Genomic DNA, 21,063 nt, shown 5'->3' with positions numbered 1-21,063 from the left:
CTATAAACAGGATATATATATATTTAAATATATATATTGTACAAGAACCCAACCCAAAATATGATTCAAAACAAAGAAGCAAACACTACTTGAAAATAAGGAACTTTTCATTATTAACACTTTCAACAAAAGGACTTTAAATCCACTGATAATTAAGAAAAGCTGCACACACGTATTTCTGGAATACAATGTAAAAATTTAAATGAGAAAAAATAAAAAGTAAAGTTGCTCAAACCGCACTAGTGCCACATTTTGGCAATGTTTGACTTACATTTATTTTTTGTTACTATTCTAATTATTATTTTTGTTATTTAAAAAAAAAATGAAATACTTCTTTTAATTTTTGCACATTTTGTGGGAAATTTGGCCAAACATATTGTGAGAACGTGTTGCCCAGTTTCAGTTGTTTACTTCATCTGACTGAAGTTAAAATTAGATTGAATAGTTTTGCTGTTTATGCTCCTGTAGTGACACCTAGTGGACACAATAAACACCACTCTCACCCAATAAGTCATGTTCCTAGTTATAGCTTTCCTTTTATGCATGAATGAACGACAACAAAAGAGGTAAAATAAATAAATAGATAAATTAAAATAAAAAAAACAACTTTTTTTTTTTATTGACTTCATATACAAATCATATCAGGAAATGGCCCAGGAACTGATGTAGTTCATGTTGGAGACTAGTCTTATTTCCTACTTTCTGCAGTACTGATGACTCCTGTGATTTTGCAAAGTGTTTGCATCCATAATGTCACATTTTTGTAAAGCTTGAGCTGTTTTTTTTTCTTCTTTTCTTCTCCCCTTTAAAAACATTGTATTATTATGTGCTGGACTGTAAATAACACGTCTGCTGCAGTACTGACACCTCCCCCACAGCACAGTGAGAATGATCACAGATACACTGTGTCAATCTGTGCCTGTTTATTTGTCAAACTTAAGATAAATGGCCAAAGCAGACACAAATTTGTACTTTGAATCGCTTAAGTTTAGTGTTTTAGGTCAAATTACAATAAATGTCCATTTCAGCTGCTCTTTGACTGTGATTGTGAAATTTAAAAATTATTAATATGTTTGTTTGTTTTTTATGTAAAGAGCATCAAGATGGTAATAGTGTAAGAGCAGTTTTTGACATCACTGTTTGAAATGTTTAAACGTTCATTAAACAAATTTTGTGAACAGGCATGACATGCAAATTTGGCAATTACACCGTTTTCTATTCCAATATTGGCATTTGAAATATAGAAAGAAACATCAGTGGTAAATACTGAATACTATATATATATATTTTTTTAAAATAATTTAATATTAACAAGAACTTAAAGCCACAGTGGAATCAAAGTGTTCAAATAAAGTATAATGTAAGCAATAGTGCAAAACTATAAAAACAACAAAAAATAACAATGAAAACATGAAAGATAATCAAATAAATCATTCGTTAAAAGCTAATATGAAAAGGTGAGTCTTGAGCCTGTTCTTAAAAATATGAACGTTCTCTGCAGCCCTGAAGTTCTCCGGCAGACTGTTCCACAGACGGGGGCCATAAAACTAGGACAGTGTCCTGACTGTAGGGATTAATAAAAGGCCAGCGCCGGAGGACCTCAGGGTCCGAGAAGGCTCATAGGATAAAAGTGTTTCTGAAAGACAAGAAGGCCCAAAACCATCAAGACACTTAAAAACTAGTCAAAGAACTTTAAAATCGATCCTCAAACACAAGGGGAGCCAATGCAACAATTTTAAAATGGGTGTACGTGTTCCCGCCTCCTGGTCTTAAAGGTGCAGTCTGCAACTCTCATAAAAGTGACTTTTTGTCATATTTACTAACGTTGTCACTATGTAAGGACAGCTTTACATCAAACTAGTAGTTTGTGTGAAAAAAACAGACTCATTGAGTCCCCCCTGCTGCTCCTGCAGCCTTTGGCAGATTGCCAGAATGCACCGCGACCGAGCAAAAAGAACCAATCAGAGCCAGGATTGTGTTTGATGGACTGTCTGACAGCTGTTGCTCACAGGCCCCGCCCCTGGAGCACTGTATTTTTTACAGTGCATGGTCTGGAGGAGTAGAAGATGGAATTGGCGACCTTTCTGCTTGGAAGGTAATTACTGCTGCTTGATTTACATTATGTTTGATTTGTAATTGTTACACTAGAACTCTGTAGTGCACGTGTTGTTTGTGTGTGTGCAGCAGCCTCCGTTTGGGTGCTTATGTGACACAGTGTTGTTGCTGCTGAGAGAGCAGCGGGGAGGGAGGGTGAGAGAGGGATCTGAGAGTTGCGGACGGCACCTTTAATCAGGACATGTGCTGCTGGTTTCTCTTTTTGGGAAGACCAGAAAGCAGGGCATTACAGTAGTCAATCCAACTGGTGATAAAAGCATGTGCTGGTTTATTTAATTTCATTGATCAAGTAGTTTATTACAGTTGTCTGAGGTGAGACTTTAAGACAGTTTTACTATTGTGGATAAGTATATCTCATCCAGTAGGATTAAATTACATCAACAGCAGCAATAAACCAACCCTTTACAGAGGGCATTCGTGTGTGTGTGTGTGTGTGTGTGTGTGTGTGTGTGTGTGTGTGTGTGTGTGTGTGTGCTCACACTCCTGTTAAAGGTCTGGGTGAAAGATTCCACCAACAGGTGGTGGTCTGTCTGACATCATTATCAAATGGGACACAAACTTTAAAAGAACGGCATCACAATCATGACTGAAAAGACCTTCATCTCCATGGTAACATAAGCTTCAATCCCGAGAGGTCAAAGGATCAAATTTAAACTTTCATGTTCGACCTCTGAAGTTCTTAATTCTGGGAAGGTGCCACTAAGTATCGCGTGTAACCCAAACCTCTTTAATGTGTGAACGTGCATGGCTGTGATGTGCTTTGTGATATTTACAGTATACAACACCACACATGCTGGCTGCTCATATAGCTGTGGGTATTTGGTGACGTGACCCTGCACACGCGTCTGTGTGCCTTGTGAACAACATGTGCCCTTAAAGTTAAACTAGGATTTGTATATTTTACATCACACAATATATTCTAACTTTGTTCCTGTTATTCATTCATTCATATTTTTCCCAGGGAGACTTTACTCCTAAGGGCAATGAAAGCGTTCAAATGAACCTAACATACATGCTTTTGAATCAAGGAGAACATGCAAGCTCCTCACAGATCTGTCCTAAGACCCTGACCTGTTGTTTCTTTCTTTCCTTTTCTTTCTGTCTTTAGTACACAGGACACGTTGTGCTATCAAATGTCTTTGGGAGCCCAGCTGCTGCTTTGCTGTGTTTAGTCCATGTGGAGGAGAGGTGAAAGCATTTAGAGGTCAGCAGTGTGTAGGTTCAAAGTGTGTCAGTGCTGTCAGTGAATGTTGTGCTCATTGTTGTTTACGTGCGTTGCTGAACAGAGTCGAGGGAGGAGGGGGATCACTGTGGGGTGTCATAACAAACAGTGCTGAAGCCACACAAGGTAAACTCACTGCTTCTGATCACTTTAGACCCATGGTCCTAAAGGCAGCACCACAGCAACCCTCTGAAGTTCAACAGTTTTGAAAATTCACAACAAATCAACCATATGTGATACTTTCACCAAAATATAGCCCCAATATCGAAGAACCATTCGTGCATGTAAAACTATTCTAACTTATGAGGTCCACTACTCTGCTTTTTTCAAAAACTGTGAAACTTTTTGGAACCAACTCCTCCCACAATTTTTGCACACTTGACACCAAACTTCCTCCCGCTCATTGTCAGACTGTCCTACTCAAATGATCTAAACAGATTTTTGGTTCATTGAAAATTGAGCCTACAGTGCATCAAAATGTTTGACTGTAAACAGAAGTCATCGTAGATGATGTTTGGAAAATATAAGAAGTTTATCTCAAAATTGGAAATATCTACAGCATTTTGAATTTTGGCTCTCATGCAAACAATTGGAGTCAGTGCAAAAATGGCATTTTAAACATTGGTTTTTCACTTACAGAGCCAATAAATCATTGTTCTCTATCTGATCCACATCACCTCAATTCATCATTAACTATGACTACATATAAAAAGAAGACAGTGGCTGTTCGTACGGTTGCCGTATCAATATACCGACATTCTATTTGTACACAGCGCCCCTATTTGGTCAGTTTAGATCATATGATAGGTCAGTCATTGGCCAGTTTAGGTCATGTGACAAAGACTAAAGCTTACGCTTAACCTTACCCTAAATCTAACCCTAACCCTAAAAATTGTTGCAATATTGTGTTATAACCTAACCCTAACCCTAAGACGCTACGTACTTGTACATTGGTAACCGTACCAATAGCACCGGGGGTTGTCCATACGGCAACCGTACAAATAGACATTTTCTAAAAAGAAATAAAAGATGATTATAAACTAAGATGCCCCACTGACCCTGGTTTCTGTGTTTGGAGTTTACATATTCTGTTTACTCTGCAGATCATGTTTGACAACCTTGACAAAGAGGAAAAAAAAGCAGTTTCAACGACCAAGCAGGAAGTGCTGCACCCCTACCTTGGTGCTGTCCTGGCACCTGAAGACGTAGCAGGCACAGCTGGGAGTGTTCTTCACCAGGCATGCAAAGCTGCTGGGCTCCTGGCTGTTGAGCATCAGCTTGGTTACTAAATGTGGGCGACATTCAAACAGCACCGTGTGTGTCAGAGGGTCCCAGATAACTCCCTCTACCAGAGCAGACACACATCGCACCCATGAGGCGGACACGCAGAGAAGAACTGAGCGGTGATGTGAAGCAGGGTCACACCGCCTACCACCAAACTGCACCCTTGGGTCCTTCTTAGCTGGGTGTAACCTGTGGATTTCTGCCACCACCCAAGGTAACATGGCCATGGTGGTCAGATGGTGGACTGGCAACGCACCAATCAGTGTCAGTTTGTATTGGAACTCTTTTTCTGCCTCTTCCTCATTGTCTTTTAGATGCTGTGATCCAGTCATTTTCTGGGCATGCTTCTGTGAAGATGAAGTGTGATTTGAAAGCGATGGACACGAGTGGTTGTGTGATATCCGATTAGGGCGGGGTTTGGGTTTCTCATGGTTTCCTGGGCTTGTAGTGTTTCTTTTTCTTGGCTTCACTTCAAAGTAGAGACCCTCCATTGTGACAAGAGGGGACAATCAGCCTGTGTTTTACCTGCAAAACATTAGAGCATTGTTTCTCAGTGTTGGAGGACCTGCATGCTTCTCCAATACTATTATTCATTATGGTAATCCAAAAGTGTATGACTGAAGGTCCTACAAATATGAAGAATGCTTCAGTTGAGTTTAACTCTGTTTATCCATCATGGTTTTGCAATATCTTGATGTAGAAAGCAAATGATCAGAGTCAGATTCAGAAACACTCCATTTAATTTGTTACAGAGGCCTACATAAGTAAAGTACAACACTGTTAATTAAATAAGGATTAAATACAAGTGCACATGATACCATACAGTGGGAAAAATAGACAATACAAATGAAATATAATACAGATATATAAAAAATTTATATTTGAATAGTTAAAATGAATGTGTTAAAAACTGTTTTAAGTTTTTGGTAACACTTTACTTGAAGTTTTATACACAAGGCTAATATTACGCTGTCATTATTAAGACATGACACCTGTCATTAGCATGAATAAGTTGTCATGACAGCTGTCATTCAGTGTCGTTCGTCACCCTAACACCACTAGATCCATCCACCTAACCCAAAAAATGCCAACATAGCTCCAAAGGTGTCATAGTTTAGCGATTGAGACTTAATGACAGCCTTAATGACACCTTATTCATGCTAATGACAGATGACAGCATAATGTCAGCTTTATAAATCTTCAAGTAAAGAGTTACCAATTATTACTTCTTTTTTTTTTTTAGGTTTATGCCATAACAAAATGTGAATATGTTTTATGTCTACTTTGACTGCATTTAGTCCTAATCTGTTTGAAAAGGTCACACACTGACACAAATTGGACTAAAATAACATGGTAGTAGGCTAAATATTTCCCAGGACACTAGTGTGAGCTCATTATTGTTGAAAGGCTCGTTTTAGAGGACACAACTATGAGGTCAGCTGATTTGGTTCACCTAACCACAAACACAATCCGTGACGTATGTAGTCTCAAGGACACACACTAAAGCAGTGTTGGACTGTTGCTCTCCTATACACAGACTACAGCTGGAGATTTACATTAGAAACCACAATATACATTGATTCTGATCAGGAAAGGAGGTGGAGAGGATGGAACAGTTTACCCTCCTTGCAGGTTCTGATCAGATCTAAAATAGGATATACATGTGTTTATTATTGTCTTTAAACCTTAGTTACTAAGATCAACATATAGGCAAACACAGCAAGACAACTGTTTAAATAATTCAGAGGCCACACATTTATAAGATGTTTGTCATTTTAGCGGACGAAACTGATAGTATAAGCTGTCTATGTCACAAAATAAATAAATAATAATACATGTTTATCTTCCCATCATCTCTTACCTGTAAGTTCACTTTCTGCCGGTGCGTCTGTCACTACGCATAGAAACCCAGAGGCAAAATAGATCATGCGCAGAGAGAGAGAGAGAGAGAGAGAGAGAGAGAGAGAGAGAGAGAGAGAGAGAGAGAGAGAGAGAGAGAGAGAGAGAGAGAGAGAGAGAGAGAGAGAGAGAGAGAGAGAGCTCTGTCAGTTTACTGGTCCAGGTTAAATTTAGAGGACAGACTGGGTCCCACCTCCCTCAGTGCATGTGTGTGAATAAGTGCAATGACACCAAATGGTGTTTAAACAGGTTTTTATTGAGCAAAGTGGTTTTTATAGCACAATATAACCAGCTCATAATTTACTTTTAATGCAAAACATCCCATTCAGCTGTAAAATGAATTCAAATCAAGTAAAGAATACAAGTTACTAGAGATGAATGTATGTCAGTTCCACCAGGAGAACATATTGACTTTGGTCACAATTTGGGGTTGTTTTTTCTTTTCCTAAAAACTAAACATATCTGCTGAAAACAAATGTATTTAAGTATGAACTAGCATTGTTGATTGATCTTAGTTCAACTCTAGACATTTTTGTCTAGTATTTCAATTTTGCATCTTTTTTAATTGCAAAAATATAAGAGTGACTGCCTTCTATGGTGATTTTTAAAAAAAATAAATAAATAAATGCTGTCATTTGATTACATTTGTAAAGTTGGTTATTCTTTACTCTATTATAGTTAAGTTAAAACAAGAATTGTTTTAACTTCAAGCATGCCCTGTTGTCTCAGCTAAGCTATGATAATTAACTACCATGACCTGGAGGACACAGTCTGTATAATGTAAAGCACTCAAGCTGCAAAGCATTTTCAATGGAATCATTTGAGAATCTGAGTTGAGCAGCACTGGCCTAATCTAATTTAAACAGCAGCAAACAGCAGACAGTGTGCTTATAGTGGTAGCAGCAGCAAAACAGACATTCTCACCTTCTATTTTTAAACTCCACAGTACTGAGGCAAATGGCAAAAGCAGGAATGCTTACCCTGTATAAGACTCACTACATCCTTAGACAACTTCAAAGGTCACATACTACTGCTGTTGTTCTTCATATGACTGTAAATACAACATGGAATGTCACTTCCTGTGTGGTAGCTGATGCAGCAAACCGCCAGTTAGCGGTTTTTACTCACACTGTAATTCATTGAATGCCGGTGTTCTCATCACACTATGACCACAACTGTATAAAACCATTAGAAAACATGAACAAGTCAGCCAGGGGGGCGTTCTGAGTTATTTACAGATTTTTAAAGTGTGATTTCCAAACTTTCCAATGATGTCACGCACATTGACATCAGATAATATTTGAAAACAAGTTGTTTTCAAGCACAAAGTTTACTGTTTTAAAACATCTGATTCAGTTATTTGAAGCTGAGAGTGCTATCTTTATAACTTCAACCAGCATAATTTGCGAATAGACAAAAATCACTATTTTATCAGAAAACAAAGGTTTTTCAGCTTTTTGTCCATTTCGCTCATGCAGACTTGCTCCTGGTTTTGCCATGTCATGTCACATATAAAACCAAGCACCTTGGCAATGTGTTTTGTTCAGGAGTCTCAGTGAAATTATCTCCTAATGCATTAGCATACCAACAGATTTTGGATAACTTCATGATCCCAGCTTAGTGGGAACAGTTTAGATCTTACCTCTTCCTGTTCCAATATTCTATACCAGAGCATTAAGGTCCATAATGAGATGGATATGTAAGCTTGGTGTGAAAAAAACTTGACTTGCCTACACAGAGTGTCTTTGGGTTGACTTATAGTGGAGAGCCAGGCCTTCTCATCAAACATCAAGGCCAAACCTCACAAATGTGCTTCTGGATCATTTATTCAATATTCCCATAAGCACTCACCTAAACTTTGTGGAAAGCAGTCAGAGAAAAATAAAAGCTGTTATAGCAGCAAAGGTTGAGCTTACACCATGTTCGACCCTACGGATGGTACGTCACTTAAGTTCACATGCATTCGAAGGCAGATGAGTGATTACTTTTGACAATTTAATCTTAGTAACATTTAATAATTCAAACAAACCATTAATACCACTTGCTTCAATAGAAACAATGCAGCACATGTCATACTGTGTAATTGTGAAAAACTCATGCAGACATGAAATGAAATGGAGAATGAAACTCTATAACTAATTTCTTAAAAAAAAAAACCTTTGAATTTAAAAAAGGAAGTAAGACAGTATATAACTGTACTGACCATTTGCTCTACTGGTTGAGCTCAGCGGACCATGTGTGCATTTCTGACAGAACTTAAGCCTGTATTCAAATTGAAAACAATTATTTTTTTGTAAAATGCAAGACAAGGTGACACATGCTGGTCCCATTATTCTGGCTTGGGTTGCAACTTGTTCTTCACTGGCTCAAAGAAGTTCTCAACAATGGCATTAACCAAGTCATCAAGTTCTTTCTTCAAGTGTGTCACATCGCTGAGCGATCCAGGAAAGAAGAGAAGAAGAAACAAAAAAACACCACTCGCATGAGTCAATGAGATACTTTGCAAAATAACTTTCCACTTAAACTGAGCATTACACCTTAATCAAAAACACTATGTCACACTTTTATTTTTAGATTTATAGTTTTTCTTGCAGAGCATCATTACATAATAAAAGTTAAAGAGTCAGAAATGTTGTTTGACGAAAGGTCTTCTTCTTTGCATTTAAAAAAATCATCAATTATTCTATATTAACTCTAGTTGAGTTTATTTTCCCTTTCAGCAACGTGTCATCAGCTGGCCTTGCCTCCATTGTAGCTCACCTGTTACCGGGTGCAGCACAGAGCTCTGTGTAGTATTTGATTTTAGGCTCAGTGCCACTGGTCCTCATGGTTGCCACACCTCCGTTAGAAAAGGTGAAAGTGATCATCTGACTGGACCGGGAGGTGGGAAGGATCTGAGAAAACAGAGCAAAGGAGGAAAGAAAAGTCTAAGATCTACCAAGATCTGCAAGGTTTATGAGCACTGGGCATATTATCTTATATTACATATTACAGAAGACTAACATGTTAAAGCAGAACTAAGTAACTTTTTCACCTTAATAAATCCTCCTTGTAGTCCATATGAGGGTAATACAAGTGTTTATGGGGTGATTGGGGGGACTTTCCCCCCCTGCTGTCTCTGTTCAGAAAACCGCACTTGTTACTTTCCTGTCTCCGACCCGGTGGCAAGACGTACTGCTTTACGGCAGCCCAATACAAACTAATGCTGGATTATGACCAGCACACGGTTGTCTACAAATTCACTTTTCTCAAACTTATATCATTGCAGAACCAGCAAAAAAGACAGAGAACTCCATGCAGTGACAGCTCAGCAGCAACACACAGCAATCACACACACTGTCGTCGTGGCAACAGGCAGGCACACACTCACAACCCAGCGCTCCATCAGGCAGCACACACACAAATATCCATTCATCCATCCATTTTCAGAGCCATTTTGTCAGCACACAAACACATCACACATATTTCCACACTCCCTTCCGTATTACTCCCAAACTGCCAGTCTTCATCAGAGACTCCTGCTGATCGCCTCAATGTTTCCTTTGAAGTTTCCTTGACTTCCGCGAAAGACTAGCAGTTGTCAGTTGAAACATGTCAGGAGATCAAAGTGGATTTCCTAAGGAACAGTTGTCTGAGTGAATGAAACCAAAAGATATTATTCAAAAAAGAATACAAAAAGAATCTTGCTGGATTTGAATCGTTACAGAAGACATTTGGACCTTAAATTTGTCATTAAACTTCATCCATCATATCTACATTAATCCTCTCTTCTCTCTAGCGCTCTAATGAAAGCTAAATGGTTCAAACTCACCAATTTAATGACTGGGACATCAGACTAACTAAATCCCTTTATTTGGATAAGGTTTTTCAGGAATTTTTTATCTCCCGACATGTTTGGACTGTAAACTGCCATTCCTCGTCAGAGGAGTTCTGCTGATTGCCTTTGACGGTTCCTTTGAAGTTTCACTTGACTTCCATGTAGTGTGAATGAATCTCACATACTGTTCAAAAAAATTAATGACGAAGATGAAACGAAACGAAAAAAAGACAAAATGAATCTCTCTGGAACAATAACTAAATATCTTTTCAGACCTCAGAGGTCTGGCTAACCTGTGACCCAGTTTGAGTCCTTACAGCTTTGTGGTTGGGCTGGTTGCTGTCGTAGCCGGTGGTCAGGTCTCGCACTGCTGCGATGGAAAAACGGCCACATTCTGTCGGATACGATTCCTGGCCGCTGAAGTTTCGTAGGCGCTCAAACAGACTGCGGATGACATTCTGGTCGTGGCAGATGAAGTAGGAGTTCTTACTGAGGTGGTAACCATACCTGAGAATGAGGAGTCAGAGAGCCAGAGTTAGATTCCACCGTAAGAGTTCAAAGCTGATGGTAAGTATGCAGTGTGTGTGTGTGTGCACCCTACTCTATATAAATGGTAGTGAGCTGTTGAGACAGGCTGGTGTTTTTAGTTGCCAGGTAGGAAATCATCTCGCCTGCTATGGCTGCAGCACTCACGCCATCCTTATCCAGAACAGAAGAGCTACACATGTACCCTGTAATACACACACAGAGCAGAAATACCTTCATTCAATTCTGTTTGTGTGCATCACCAGCTAATCTCGTCAGCTGCCGGGTGTAAAGGCATGCAACGCTATATATAGCATCATAATCATGTTATATGGAAATGATGCAAACATGTGAGCTTGTTAAGAGTGAAGCTTTGACTGATCTGCCATATTAACCTCAAATCACCTTTACCTTTGACCAAGTGGCATGGCTAAATGAGTCTACAGCTGTCCTTCAGTAAATGGGTTTGTGCTTAAAATAATTTCTGATTTAATAAAAAATAAATAAAAAATATTAACAAAATCACTGATTGAGATATTTTGTGACACTGATTCAAAGTGTTTAACTACTGAAAAGAGCTGCAGAACTAGCTTCCTAAAATCATCAAAGGAAATGCAAATAAAATCATTAGGATAAAATGGGAAAAATGAATAAATTGATGGCTATAAACAATAAAATAATTATATCATAAAATGATAGTTCACAGCTGATAATACAGTAGGTACTTAAAAAAAAAAAAAATCAAAGCTCTTTTGCTAAAAGCTAAACTAAAGAAAAAATGTTCTTTAGTTTGGATTCAAAGTCGATCCAAGAAATGTTTCTACTCCTGAAACCAGTTTCTACTCATCAATCTCATCCACATGTTCAAAACTTCTGAATGAGAAAACGACATTTTAAATCCAAATCTGAACAAGGCTTCAGCTGATTTCTTTTAACCATTCTAATTAAATCAGAAAGTAAATTATTTAGTCAGGTTGAGATAATCCAGTGATAAACTAACAACTGACAATTGGGCACAACACCTTTTTCCTGTGACCACTCTGGGAACCACTGAGGTGTGTGCATGTGTGTGTGTATGTGTGTGTGCACATGCATGAATACATGAGTAAGTGCACACCAATGGCCTCTTCAAATGCAAACAGGACAGTATTTCCCCGATCCAAAATCTCTTTGGCTCTGTTTCCCATCCACTTGAACCCTGTTAGTGTTTCCTGTCCAAACATCAAGAGAAACGATGAGTTATATCAGAGTTGAAAGCATCCAGGAGTGTTTTACAGATAGACAGCAACACTGAAGCTTCAGGGTTAGTTAGTACTAAAGTAAAATACCTAAAGTGCTGGACTAGGATGTCTTTTAACAAGTAGTTTGGTGAATTTAAAAAATGTTTAAATGTTCTAAATCTAAAGGAAGGGAGATATTTTGTATTCTTTGTAATGTTTAACTGTTTTTACATTAAAAACTAGACCAGTTATTTTTAAAACTGCACTTATGAGCTTAAATAAGCATCCGATTAATGTACAAAAACGTGAGAGTGGTTTGAGCTGTTCTCACCTCAAAGTGAAAGCCCTCCTTCACTGCGATGGCTCGTAGTATTTTGGAGGATACAGTACTCGATAGCATGTGGACTTTCTTAACAGCTTCAGCATCAGTAGTTTGTTTTTTCCAGCAGCTGAAAATCCACCAGCCGAGCAACGCTCCCAACTCATTTCCAGTGAATACCTGCCACTGCCCACTGACACACAGACAGATGGACAGATAGAGTTTAGAGGCATACTGACAAACATGTACCATGTGTGAAATGTGTAACATTCTTGTCGTCCTGGTGTCACATAGGAATCCGTGTACCCCTGGTTCTTTGGTTATTTAGTTTCAAAACCAAATTAAAAAATATAAAAAACATTGTTTTTTTTTTTTGTTCCATTAATTTAAAACCAGAAACAGGAAAACCGATCAGAAATACACCGTTTTATTAGTATTTGGTTTTTCCGTTTTCTTGTTTCTGGTTTTAAATGAATGAAACAAAAAAATCAATACATTATTTCTATTTTTTATTGGTTTTGAAACAAAATAACCAGAGAACTAAGGGTACATGGATCTAAAGGGACTTATTTTAGTTATTTTTCAAACAGCTGGGTATCCATTTTAATTTTGTTTCGTGTTCTCAATCTTTTCTGTTGCAGATTCAGTATGATACAAAATAAGAAATGTCTACACTAAATCAAAATAAATTCAATGGAAATGAAAGTGGAGAAGCAAACCTCTCCTGCTTCTCAGCCACAGCCAGCCGATCAGCATCGGGGTCATTTGCCAAAACAACAGACGCTTCCTCCTTGTCAGCTAGTGCAAACGACAGTGTCTGTAAATCACATAAACATATACAGCGTTAGCTCTGTGTGACAGGATGTCTATGTAACTGTTGATCAGGACGCACCAGGACTCCCTCCCCCTCCTCAGGATTAGGATATTTCACAGTGGGAAACTCTGGGTCTGGATCTTTCTGTTCCTCCACAGCATAAGGAGGGTGAAGATCAAAAGCCTTGAAAGCTGCCTGGACGAATGAGTGACCAACGCCGTGCACAGATGTGTGAACAATCTTCACCCCCGAACTTTTATTTATCTCCCTGTGAGAGAAAAAAATTAATTAAACACTTTTTATTGTTGGACTTGAGTGATTGGTAAACTGTGTGTATTTTCAGCTGGTAGATACCTGTGATGACAGTGTTTCTGAATGGTTTTAAAGTACTCTGTGTGGATTTCCTGGAAAGGATCTTTGAGCAGAGAGCTCCTCAGAGCTTCCTCTGTGTTCCAGGACTCAGGCCAAGGTGCAAGGTTCTCATCGATGGCTTTGGCAATACCTTTGTCATGAGGAGACACGATCTGGGCTCCATTCTCCCAGTACACCTGTGACAGCAGTACAGTATCACTAACATGCGACCCACAGTTCTCCTGTTCTTGTCTCCCATGTTATTTGTTACTGTTCTTCCATGTTCTCTTTAGACGGGATGATACTGAAATTTGTGTAAAGCACTTTGTGGTTTTTACCTGTGTAAAGCACTCTATAAATAAAGATTACTTACTGACCTTAAAGTGGTTTGGCTCAGCTTTTCTCTGATTTATGTGGTTTGGTGCAGGGTTCAGAATTCAGGTTCAAACTAAAACTTTTATTTTTAAAGAACCACTGACCGTGAACACACGCACAACTTTAAGACAAACAATGACGTAATTTTGATGTGACAAGCAAAGAACAGGGTTTGAAAATATGAATTTTTTTTTTTTTTTTATAAACAGTTTAGGCCTTGATCAGATATTAATATCAGCAACAAAAAAAAAGATCTTCCTTCATCTTTAGGTTATTTTTTTAGAGTCTTCTAATCTATTTGTTATTTATTGTATTAAACTGAAAAATGTGCTTATGTTTAAGTTTAACTTGTACTTATTTTGCACTTAAATATGTTTTTATTTTCATTTAGGTTATTTTTCAGAGTCTTCTAATTTTTTTATCTTATTGAAATGTAGAGAATTCTTATGTTCAAAGTTAAAAAAAATATATATGTAACCCATTGGATAATAATAATTGGGTCCATTTTTTCTTACAATGTTGCTGACTATTGTTCTCTTAGTAATATCACTTGATCAAGCCTTTTTTAACATTACACACTACAAAAATAAGTATTAAAAGCATGTATGATTTATGCTGATATCGGATCAAACGGTATATTACAAAAAATAAGACAGCGATATCGCTATCATATCAGAAGTGAAAAAGTTGTTAACGGGACACCCCTAATCTAATATATACATAAATAAAAAGTAAATAATCCTTTTGACCTTGTAGCCGTTGTCCTGTTTGGGGTTGTGGGAGGCAGTCACCATTATACCAGCACACAGACTCATGTGGGAAACTGTAAAAGGCTGTGGGGAGAAAAAAAAAAAACAATCAATCGACTAATTAGTACAGCCCCTTAACATTTTAAAAAGATTAAAAGTGAAATGAAATAAAACACACAACAACATAAAAGAAAGCCTTAATGCTAATATACAATAAACGCTGTCAAAGAACTAAAAACTCATAAAACCATCAAATCAAATGAAACAAAAAATTAAAAGTTAAAAATTATGCAGTGAAACAAACTTTTCTTTTTCTTTCTTTCAAATTAAGACTTTTTTTTATGTACAATCCAAAGTGTCACATGAACTTTACAGAAAAGCAAATATTGACATTCATCAATTTCATATATTTTTTTACTTTACTTTGTAGTTTTCATGTTTAGAGCAGGGCTGGGCAAAAAAAAAAATCAATTTAATCATTTTATCGAATTTGTAGATTTTTATTTTGCTAACTTTTTCACCAGTTTTTTCAGGCTTTTTCGTGTTCCGTCCTTGTGGGTTACCATAGCGCAATGTGAGCCAGCTCCCTCTTTGTTTACCCTTTGAGTAGGCTTTATGTGTGCCACAGGCATGTTTCATTTTTTTCGCACTGTGAGAGATGCTAAAGGAAGAGTTTACAATTTATTTTTTTTTTTTTAATTGTAATATTATAAAATATGCAGTTATCTGATTTCTTAATCAGAAAAGTGAAGCTACTGTGAAGTTGCTGTTGCACTTTTGCTTAAACCTGGGTTAAAGCTTGAAATTGTTGAATGACAGAGCGCAATAAAGTTGCACTTTTGACAATATATCTGATGTCTGTAGTCATTTTTTTTTTGGCAAAATCGCCCAGTCCTAGTTTAGAGTGAATTATAAATAATGCAGTCCACTCTGCAGATTCACAGTTTAAGTAATGAGATAATTTTGAATCTATTTCTTGCCAGTAGGACCCTAAATATTATTGGGTATGATTCTTAGGTAGATACAGTCATACTGTCATATGACCAGTTCACTCTTCTATAAATTCTCAATTAAACATAATCTGGTGAATTATACAAGTGTTATGCAACATCCAGTACATCTGAAACAAGTCTTTAAATGGAGTTTGCCCCGTGGCTTCTGACCCACTGCTTAAAGAGCAAACATCACAGCAACAGTGTTTGCTTAAAAACACATCATTCATAAATTCACCTCTTAGGTCTTAGTTTAGTCCTGTCTGTGTCTGTCACATACAGAGGAAAAATAAAAAATGATAAAAAAAGATAGTTTTAAAAATAAAACCAAAAAGCATTACCACAAAGGGTGTTGGGGTGATGTCAGAGAAAAGATAAACGGGAATCTCTCGGCTGATGAAGACAGCAGCAGCCAGACTGGCGAACCGCTTGCTGTCGCCGCCGCTGGGAGGGTGTGCCCGAGCGTCATAGCCAATCACCACGCCTCGCTCTTTGAGGTTCTCAAAACTCTGCTCCAGGTAGCGACAGAAACCCTATCAGGAAGAGAAATTAGGAGAAAAAACAGAAAAGGTAGTTGACGAGAGTATTAATATGTTAAATTGCATTAGATGTGCTTACAATTACTACAAGGGATGAAAAAAAGACTTCAATCTGAATTAAAAACAGATTCAAAATGTGTCAAAACAACTGTGTGCATCTGTACATAATGTGCCTTGTTACGGGCTCATTCTGGAGCAGTCAGTCTGTGCATGTGACTTGTTGCCATGTGAGTAGCTAAAGTTTATCCATTAACCAACCTGAGTAGTCTGGATGATAGTGAGCTCATTCATGCAGGAAATGCCGGGGCCCATAGCAGCTCGCAGTCCTGCCGTACCAAACTCCATCCTGGACGAGAAACATTTCTTCAGCTCATCCACCGCTCCTTTCTTCACCAAATCCTGCACTAATGACGCCGTTTTTGGGTTCTGAAGGAAGCAATAAAACAAACATACACTTTGTTATACACTCTCACACACACAAAAAACAACTGCAAACTGATAAGAACAACAATTCACAACGCGACTACCTTAGTGGTCAGCCGCACCCGTATCTGGTCTGAATAATAAACTCACAAATAACAGTTTATGTACCAATTCCACAGAAACTTTAGCTTTCACCAGCTGATTGTACTCAGATTAACGATTAATGTCCAGTACTACAATTGTTCTACAAATAAGATAAACACATGCTTACAATAAACCTTAAAACATTACTCAGTGTGTTTGATGACAGAGGATGCAAAAAAAAAACTGCTTCCATAATGTCAACATTTTAAAACCAAACAAAGAGCGGTTTTCAAACACTGTGCAATGAGACTCTGAACTACCTGATGTAACTAAGTTATTTTAAGTCTCGGAGAAACTTCAGATCCTTTTTTAATCAGGCTTAATGAAAGGCAAGCCACAAACATTTAGGGCTACAATGACTATGTTTGTGCTATGCAGAGTGACAGCACGTTAGTTCAGTTATGTGCGTGCATGTGTGCTGTGCGCTCTACAAAGTCATGTGATTGAGACTTTTCTCAAATAATGAAACTATTCTGACCTTAACATTTTCTTTAGGCATGTATTCTTTTTCATAATGATTAGCTACAGGCACTGACTACATAAGCCATTATGTAGAAATGGTTTATCTTCATATTTTTTGCTTTTCAGTCATACTTGCATCACAGTATTCTTAATATCAAAGGAGTGTCTACTCATTTATTTTGCCAGTGAGAATCAAATCTGCTCTTCCATACAAGGCACAAAGGTAATAATGTTAAAAGATCATTTAATTGAAAAACCAGCTAAAAAAAAAAACCTGAATAAATTCAATTATTTGACAAGAAACAAATGCATTGGCATTTATCAGTCTGTGATAATAATTAAAAAAAAACTGAATGCTTTTTTTAATTAAAACAAAAACTAAAAACAGTGAGGCATATTACAGAAATGGAGTAAAATGCATGGAACAATAGTCAACCCTGCCTTCCTAGGCGTTGACCGTGGTGCATTAGTTGAGTGCATTATGAACTCATTGATGAGGACGCTAAAGAACACAGAACAGCATTTAAAACCCTGTCTCAGGTAAATTCATTTTTGATTCAATTTTATTTCACAGGAACTTTCAAAAATCACTGCTGATCTGAAGTGCACTTTGGTTACCCAGCAGTAAAAATGCTTCAACATCAACATGTACAATTCCTATTAATGGCACAACATTAAGGTGGTTTTGGAGTGGCTTAGTCAAAGAAAATGCCTATAATAAATCAATTGGCCACAGAAAAATGGAAATTAAGTTTTCCCCATTGGAATGTGAAAAGAGGGGAAATTAAATTTGTAATTCTTTGTCAATTTGTTTTGACCCTATAGTCTAGCAATTGTTATTTGAATCTTTTCAAACCTACTTCATTACATTGTAATTACCTTTTATTTAGAGAAGAAAATAAATCACAAATACAGAAACCAATGTTTTTGACATCACCTGTGACTTGCATAAAACAAGAAGAACCAAAATAACTCAGAACAGCAGAATTGACCTCACATACAGTACACTACCGGTCAAAAGTTTTAAAACACCACACTCACTCATTCCACTTTTTTAAGCAAGTAAGTAATTTATTAATAAAGCCTATTCCGCAGATAAAATCACAAAGTGCTGTACAGAGCTGTGGGGAAATTAATACAAGTGCAACATCATAAAAGCATAATAAAACATGGTGCATATACATCATAGGAGCAGCATCATAAAAGGATTTAAATAATAATAATGAAATCCAGTTAACTAAAAGCTTTTCTGAAAAGCGAAGTCTTCAACAGTTTCTTACAAGAGTCCACACAGTTGAGCTCCCTGTTTATTGAGTTTATTGTGTCATTACATTCTGAAATGAAAGCATAGAACAAATAAGCAACTTGAGTTGAAAAAGAAATGATGGAATCCATGAACAATACTGTTCACCTGATGGTCATGAGGGTCTGGTACCAAAGTGTGTTCCAACACTGCTTTTATGCAGACAGAGGAGGTTGTATATAACCAAGAAAAGTTAGAACGCCTGTAGGAATTAGTAGCACCAGCTTTCAAGGCTGAATCAACCTTCATTGCTGCAGAACAGCTTTACATTTTTAACCCACTTCGTGTTTCCTGAAAAAGGTTTATTTGTTTAATTCTAAAATGTACATTATTTTTCAGTTTTGGGAAACTAAACCTTTTTTTTTTTAACCTCTGGCTGTTCAGTAGTTACCTTTGTACCATTCAAAGCTATTCATTGGACTTGCAATAAATAACTGGAAAAATTAGGGTGTTTTAAAACTTTTGACCAGTGTCATGGTCTGGATTCACTTCGTACTGAGATTGTATATGCGCATGGGCGCACATACGCGCTACCGAAAAATGAATTTTTGCTTTAAAAATAAACAAATTAAATTTAGTTTATGTTTGTTTGCAAAGTGAACGAACACATGTTTTTTTATTGTTTATTAGATTATGTTAAGGTTCGGTTAGGATTATAATCTCAGCACGGAGGTAAATTCAGACCGTGTCATTGGAAGTGTATTTTCAATACAAAGGTTCAATTCAAAAGCCATTCATAGTGAAACACATTTGTCAAGTAAATCATTGTGTTTATTACCTTTAAGATAATTGCACAATGACTTCACTTTGTATTAACTAGACTTCCTGTTGACCAATCCTTTGCAGACATGACCCACTGCACCTGAATGACAGGAGATGCCCCGACGAGTGAGCAGCAGCATGCTAACAGGTTAGCCACCCGGTGCCGCTCACCTTGTCGTACTGCAGCCACTGGCGGACTGCCTGGTCCAGCTGGTTGTCTCCGGTGCTGCTGAGGCCGGTGTCCATTTGTCCTGCTCGTCTTGCAGTCCACACACACGCGCGCTGTGTCCGTCTTTGTGAGTGTACTCAACGGTAGTGTTGTCAGACTACTCACCGGAAGAAACCGCTACTACGACACGGTGAGGGCGGAGCTCCGTGAAGCGTCTCATCTGCTGCATTCACGGACTCCTGAAAATGTAGGAATTATCATGTGTGAGGGCTTCACTGACTCTCAACTCTCAACATACAGAAATCCCTGGTCGGCCACGTTTTATGAAGGTGAAAAGTACAAGTATTACAAGTAAAATTCCAGAAGAGCACAGACACAATATACTAGTCACTTTTGATTTTAGAAGTTGCAATACTGTATATGCTGAAATGCAGAGGTGTAAAGAGTACTAATATATCTTATTCAAGTAGCAGTACTGTTTCTTGATTGAAATTGTAATCAAGTACAAGTAAGTCATACATAAAATACTGAAGTACAAACAAAAAGTAGCTCCATTAAAAAGTACTCAAAGTAAAAGTTACTAGTTACTTTCACCTCCAACGTTTATTTTTGGCACCTTGAAACCAAGCAGCAGCCATGTTGAAAGTCTCAGGTCAATCTGAGCCTGATTCGCAGAGATATTTGAGGAACAGACACACACACACAGAGATTCCTTGCTTTATAGATACTCAAAAAAGTACAAGTAACCATAAAACACACTAATTACAGTAACGTGAGTACTTGTAATTTGTTACCTTCACCTCTGCTGAAAGGTGGCTGTGATGTATTTTCTCAAAATCATTCAGATAGCATTGTTGAGCTAAATAAAAAGATGTCTAATAACAAGCCTTTATCACCAACTTTAAACACAGTTAAAAATATATATATAGCCACTTGCTTTTCTCTCTTTTCACATTTTGATGCTCTTCTGACATCAAAGTTAGAATTCACAAGATCAAAGTTTCAATACTTGTGAGTTTACTCACTGGTCTAAAGATTTTGTTTGAGAGTGTAGATATTAATATATTTACATAACCATTTAGCATTTCGTTGTACCGTTGATTCTAAAAGGCTCAAAGGCAGAAATTCTATTACAGCTCGAAAATAATAAATCTGGAGGGTTTGTGTCCATTGTCTAACAGGTTACTGTTGTTTTCCTGATCCAGTACACCTGATTGTGAAGGAACGAAATAGATGCCTGCACGGTTGTCTCTTTGAAATATGTCTTAGGGTGCATTTTCTACTCATACAAGCATATACAGTACTTTCAATGTATTTCACGACCACAACCTCGCAGACGTACTGTGTGTTCTTTGAATGAAAATGGTTCTCAGTGGATCAACCTATTAGATTGTTGGTTTAAACCTGTTGCTTATAAAAATGCTCTTTAATTTCACTTACCGTAAACCTCTGAGGTGTTTCAACATATCTCAAACTTTCTGATTTGATAATGAATCCATTTAATTTTATGAGTAACTAAATCCCTGGTTTTACCTTATGGATGAGGCTCCTGAAGCAGTTAAGACACACCCAAATATAA

General features: G+C 37.5%; 2 protein-coding genes and 1 long non-coding RNA gene across 4 annotated transcripts in view; 1 reads left to right on the top strand and 2 right to left on the bottom strand.

Annotated features, from left to right (window-relative positions):
• The window catches only part of tbc1d1 (TBC1 (tre-2/USP6, BUB2, cdc16) domain family, member 1), a 52,039-nt gene extending 45,475 nt beyond the window's left edge, over positions 1–6,564 (bottom strand). For both annotated transcript variants that reach the window (XM_028461519.1, XM_028461601.1), the window contains exons 1-2: positions 6,483–6,564; positions 4,516–5,146 (exon numbers count right to left, since the gene is read on the bottom strand). In XM_028461519.1, the coding sequence (XP_028317320.1) occupies positions 4,516–5,112 (597 nt within the window). In that variant the 5' untranslated portion in view covers positions 5,113–5,146; positions 6,483–6,564. The remainder of the gene's footprint in view (positions 1–4,515; positions 5,147–6,482) is intronic.
• On the top strand, positions 2,616–4,572 carry LOC114472602 (uncharacterized). The gene is made up of 4 exons (XR_003675159.1): positions 2,616–2,724; positions 3,224–3,319; positions 3,402–3,463; positions 4,441–4,572. It is a non-coding gene; the product is annotated as an uncharacterized LOC114472602 (long non-coding RNA).
• A 232-nt stretch (positions 6,565–6,796) lies between the features above and the next one.
• pgm2 (phosphoglucomutase 2) lies at positions 6,797–19,667 on the bottom strand. The gene is made up of 13 exons (XM_028461854.1): positions 19,487–19,667; positions 16,480–16,647; positions 16,024–16,215; positions 14,691–14,774; positions 13,570–13,763; positions 13,294–13,483; positions 13,121–13,218; positions 12,414–12,594; positions 11,980–12,073; positions 10,939–11,068; positions 10,655–10,844; positions 9,281–9,414; positions 6,797–8,952 (listed from the first exon to the last, which is right to left on the bottom strand). Exons 1-13 carry the CDS (start codon positions 19,559–19,561, stop codon positions 8,850–8,852), a joined length of 1,833 nt encoding a protein of 610 aa, XP_028317655.1. The 5' UTR covers positions 19,562–19,667; the 3' UTR covers positions 6,797–8,849.
• Positions 19,668–21,063: the final 1,396 nt, after the last annotated feature.

This window comes from Gouania willdenowi, chromosome 1 (genome assembly GCF_900634775.1).
Source record: "Gouania willdenowi chromosome 1, fGouWil2.1, whole genome shotgun sequence".
Lineage (NCBI taxonomy): Eukaryota > Metazoa > Chordata > Actinopteri > Blenniiformes > Gobiesocidae > Gouania > Gouania willdenowi.
The sequence above is the reverse complement of the archived record's forward strand: the minus strand, read 5'-3'. Positions and strand labels throughout refer to the sequence as shown.

Excerpts from the sequence above, each read along its gene's own strand:
- pgm2 (XM_028461854.1), bottom strand. The coding sequence starts at position 19,561 with ATGGACACCGGCCTCAGCAGCACCGGAGACAACCAGCTGGACCAGGCA. Across the intron at positions 16,216-16,479 it reads CTATCATCCAGACTACTCAG|GGTTTCTGTCGCTACCTGGA; the intron begins GTTGGTTAATGG and ends TCTTCCTGATAG. Across the intron at positions 12,595-13,120 it reads GTGGCTGAGAAGCAGGAGAG|TGGGCAGTGGCAGGTATTCA; the intron begins GTTTGCTTCTCC and ends TCTGTGTGTCAG.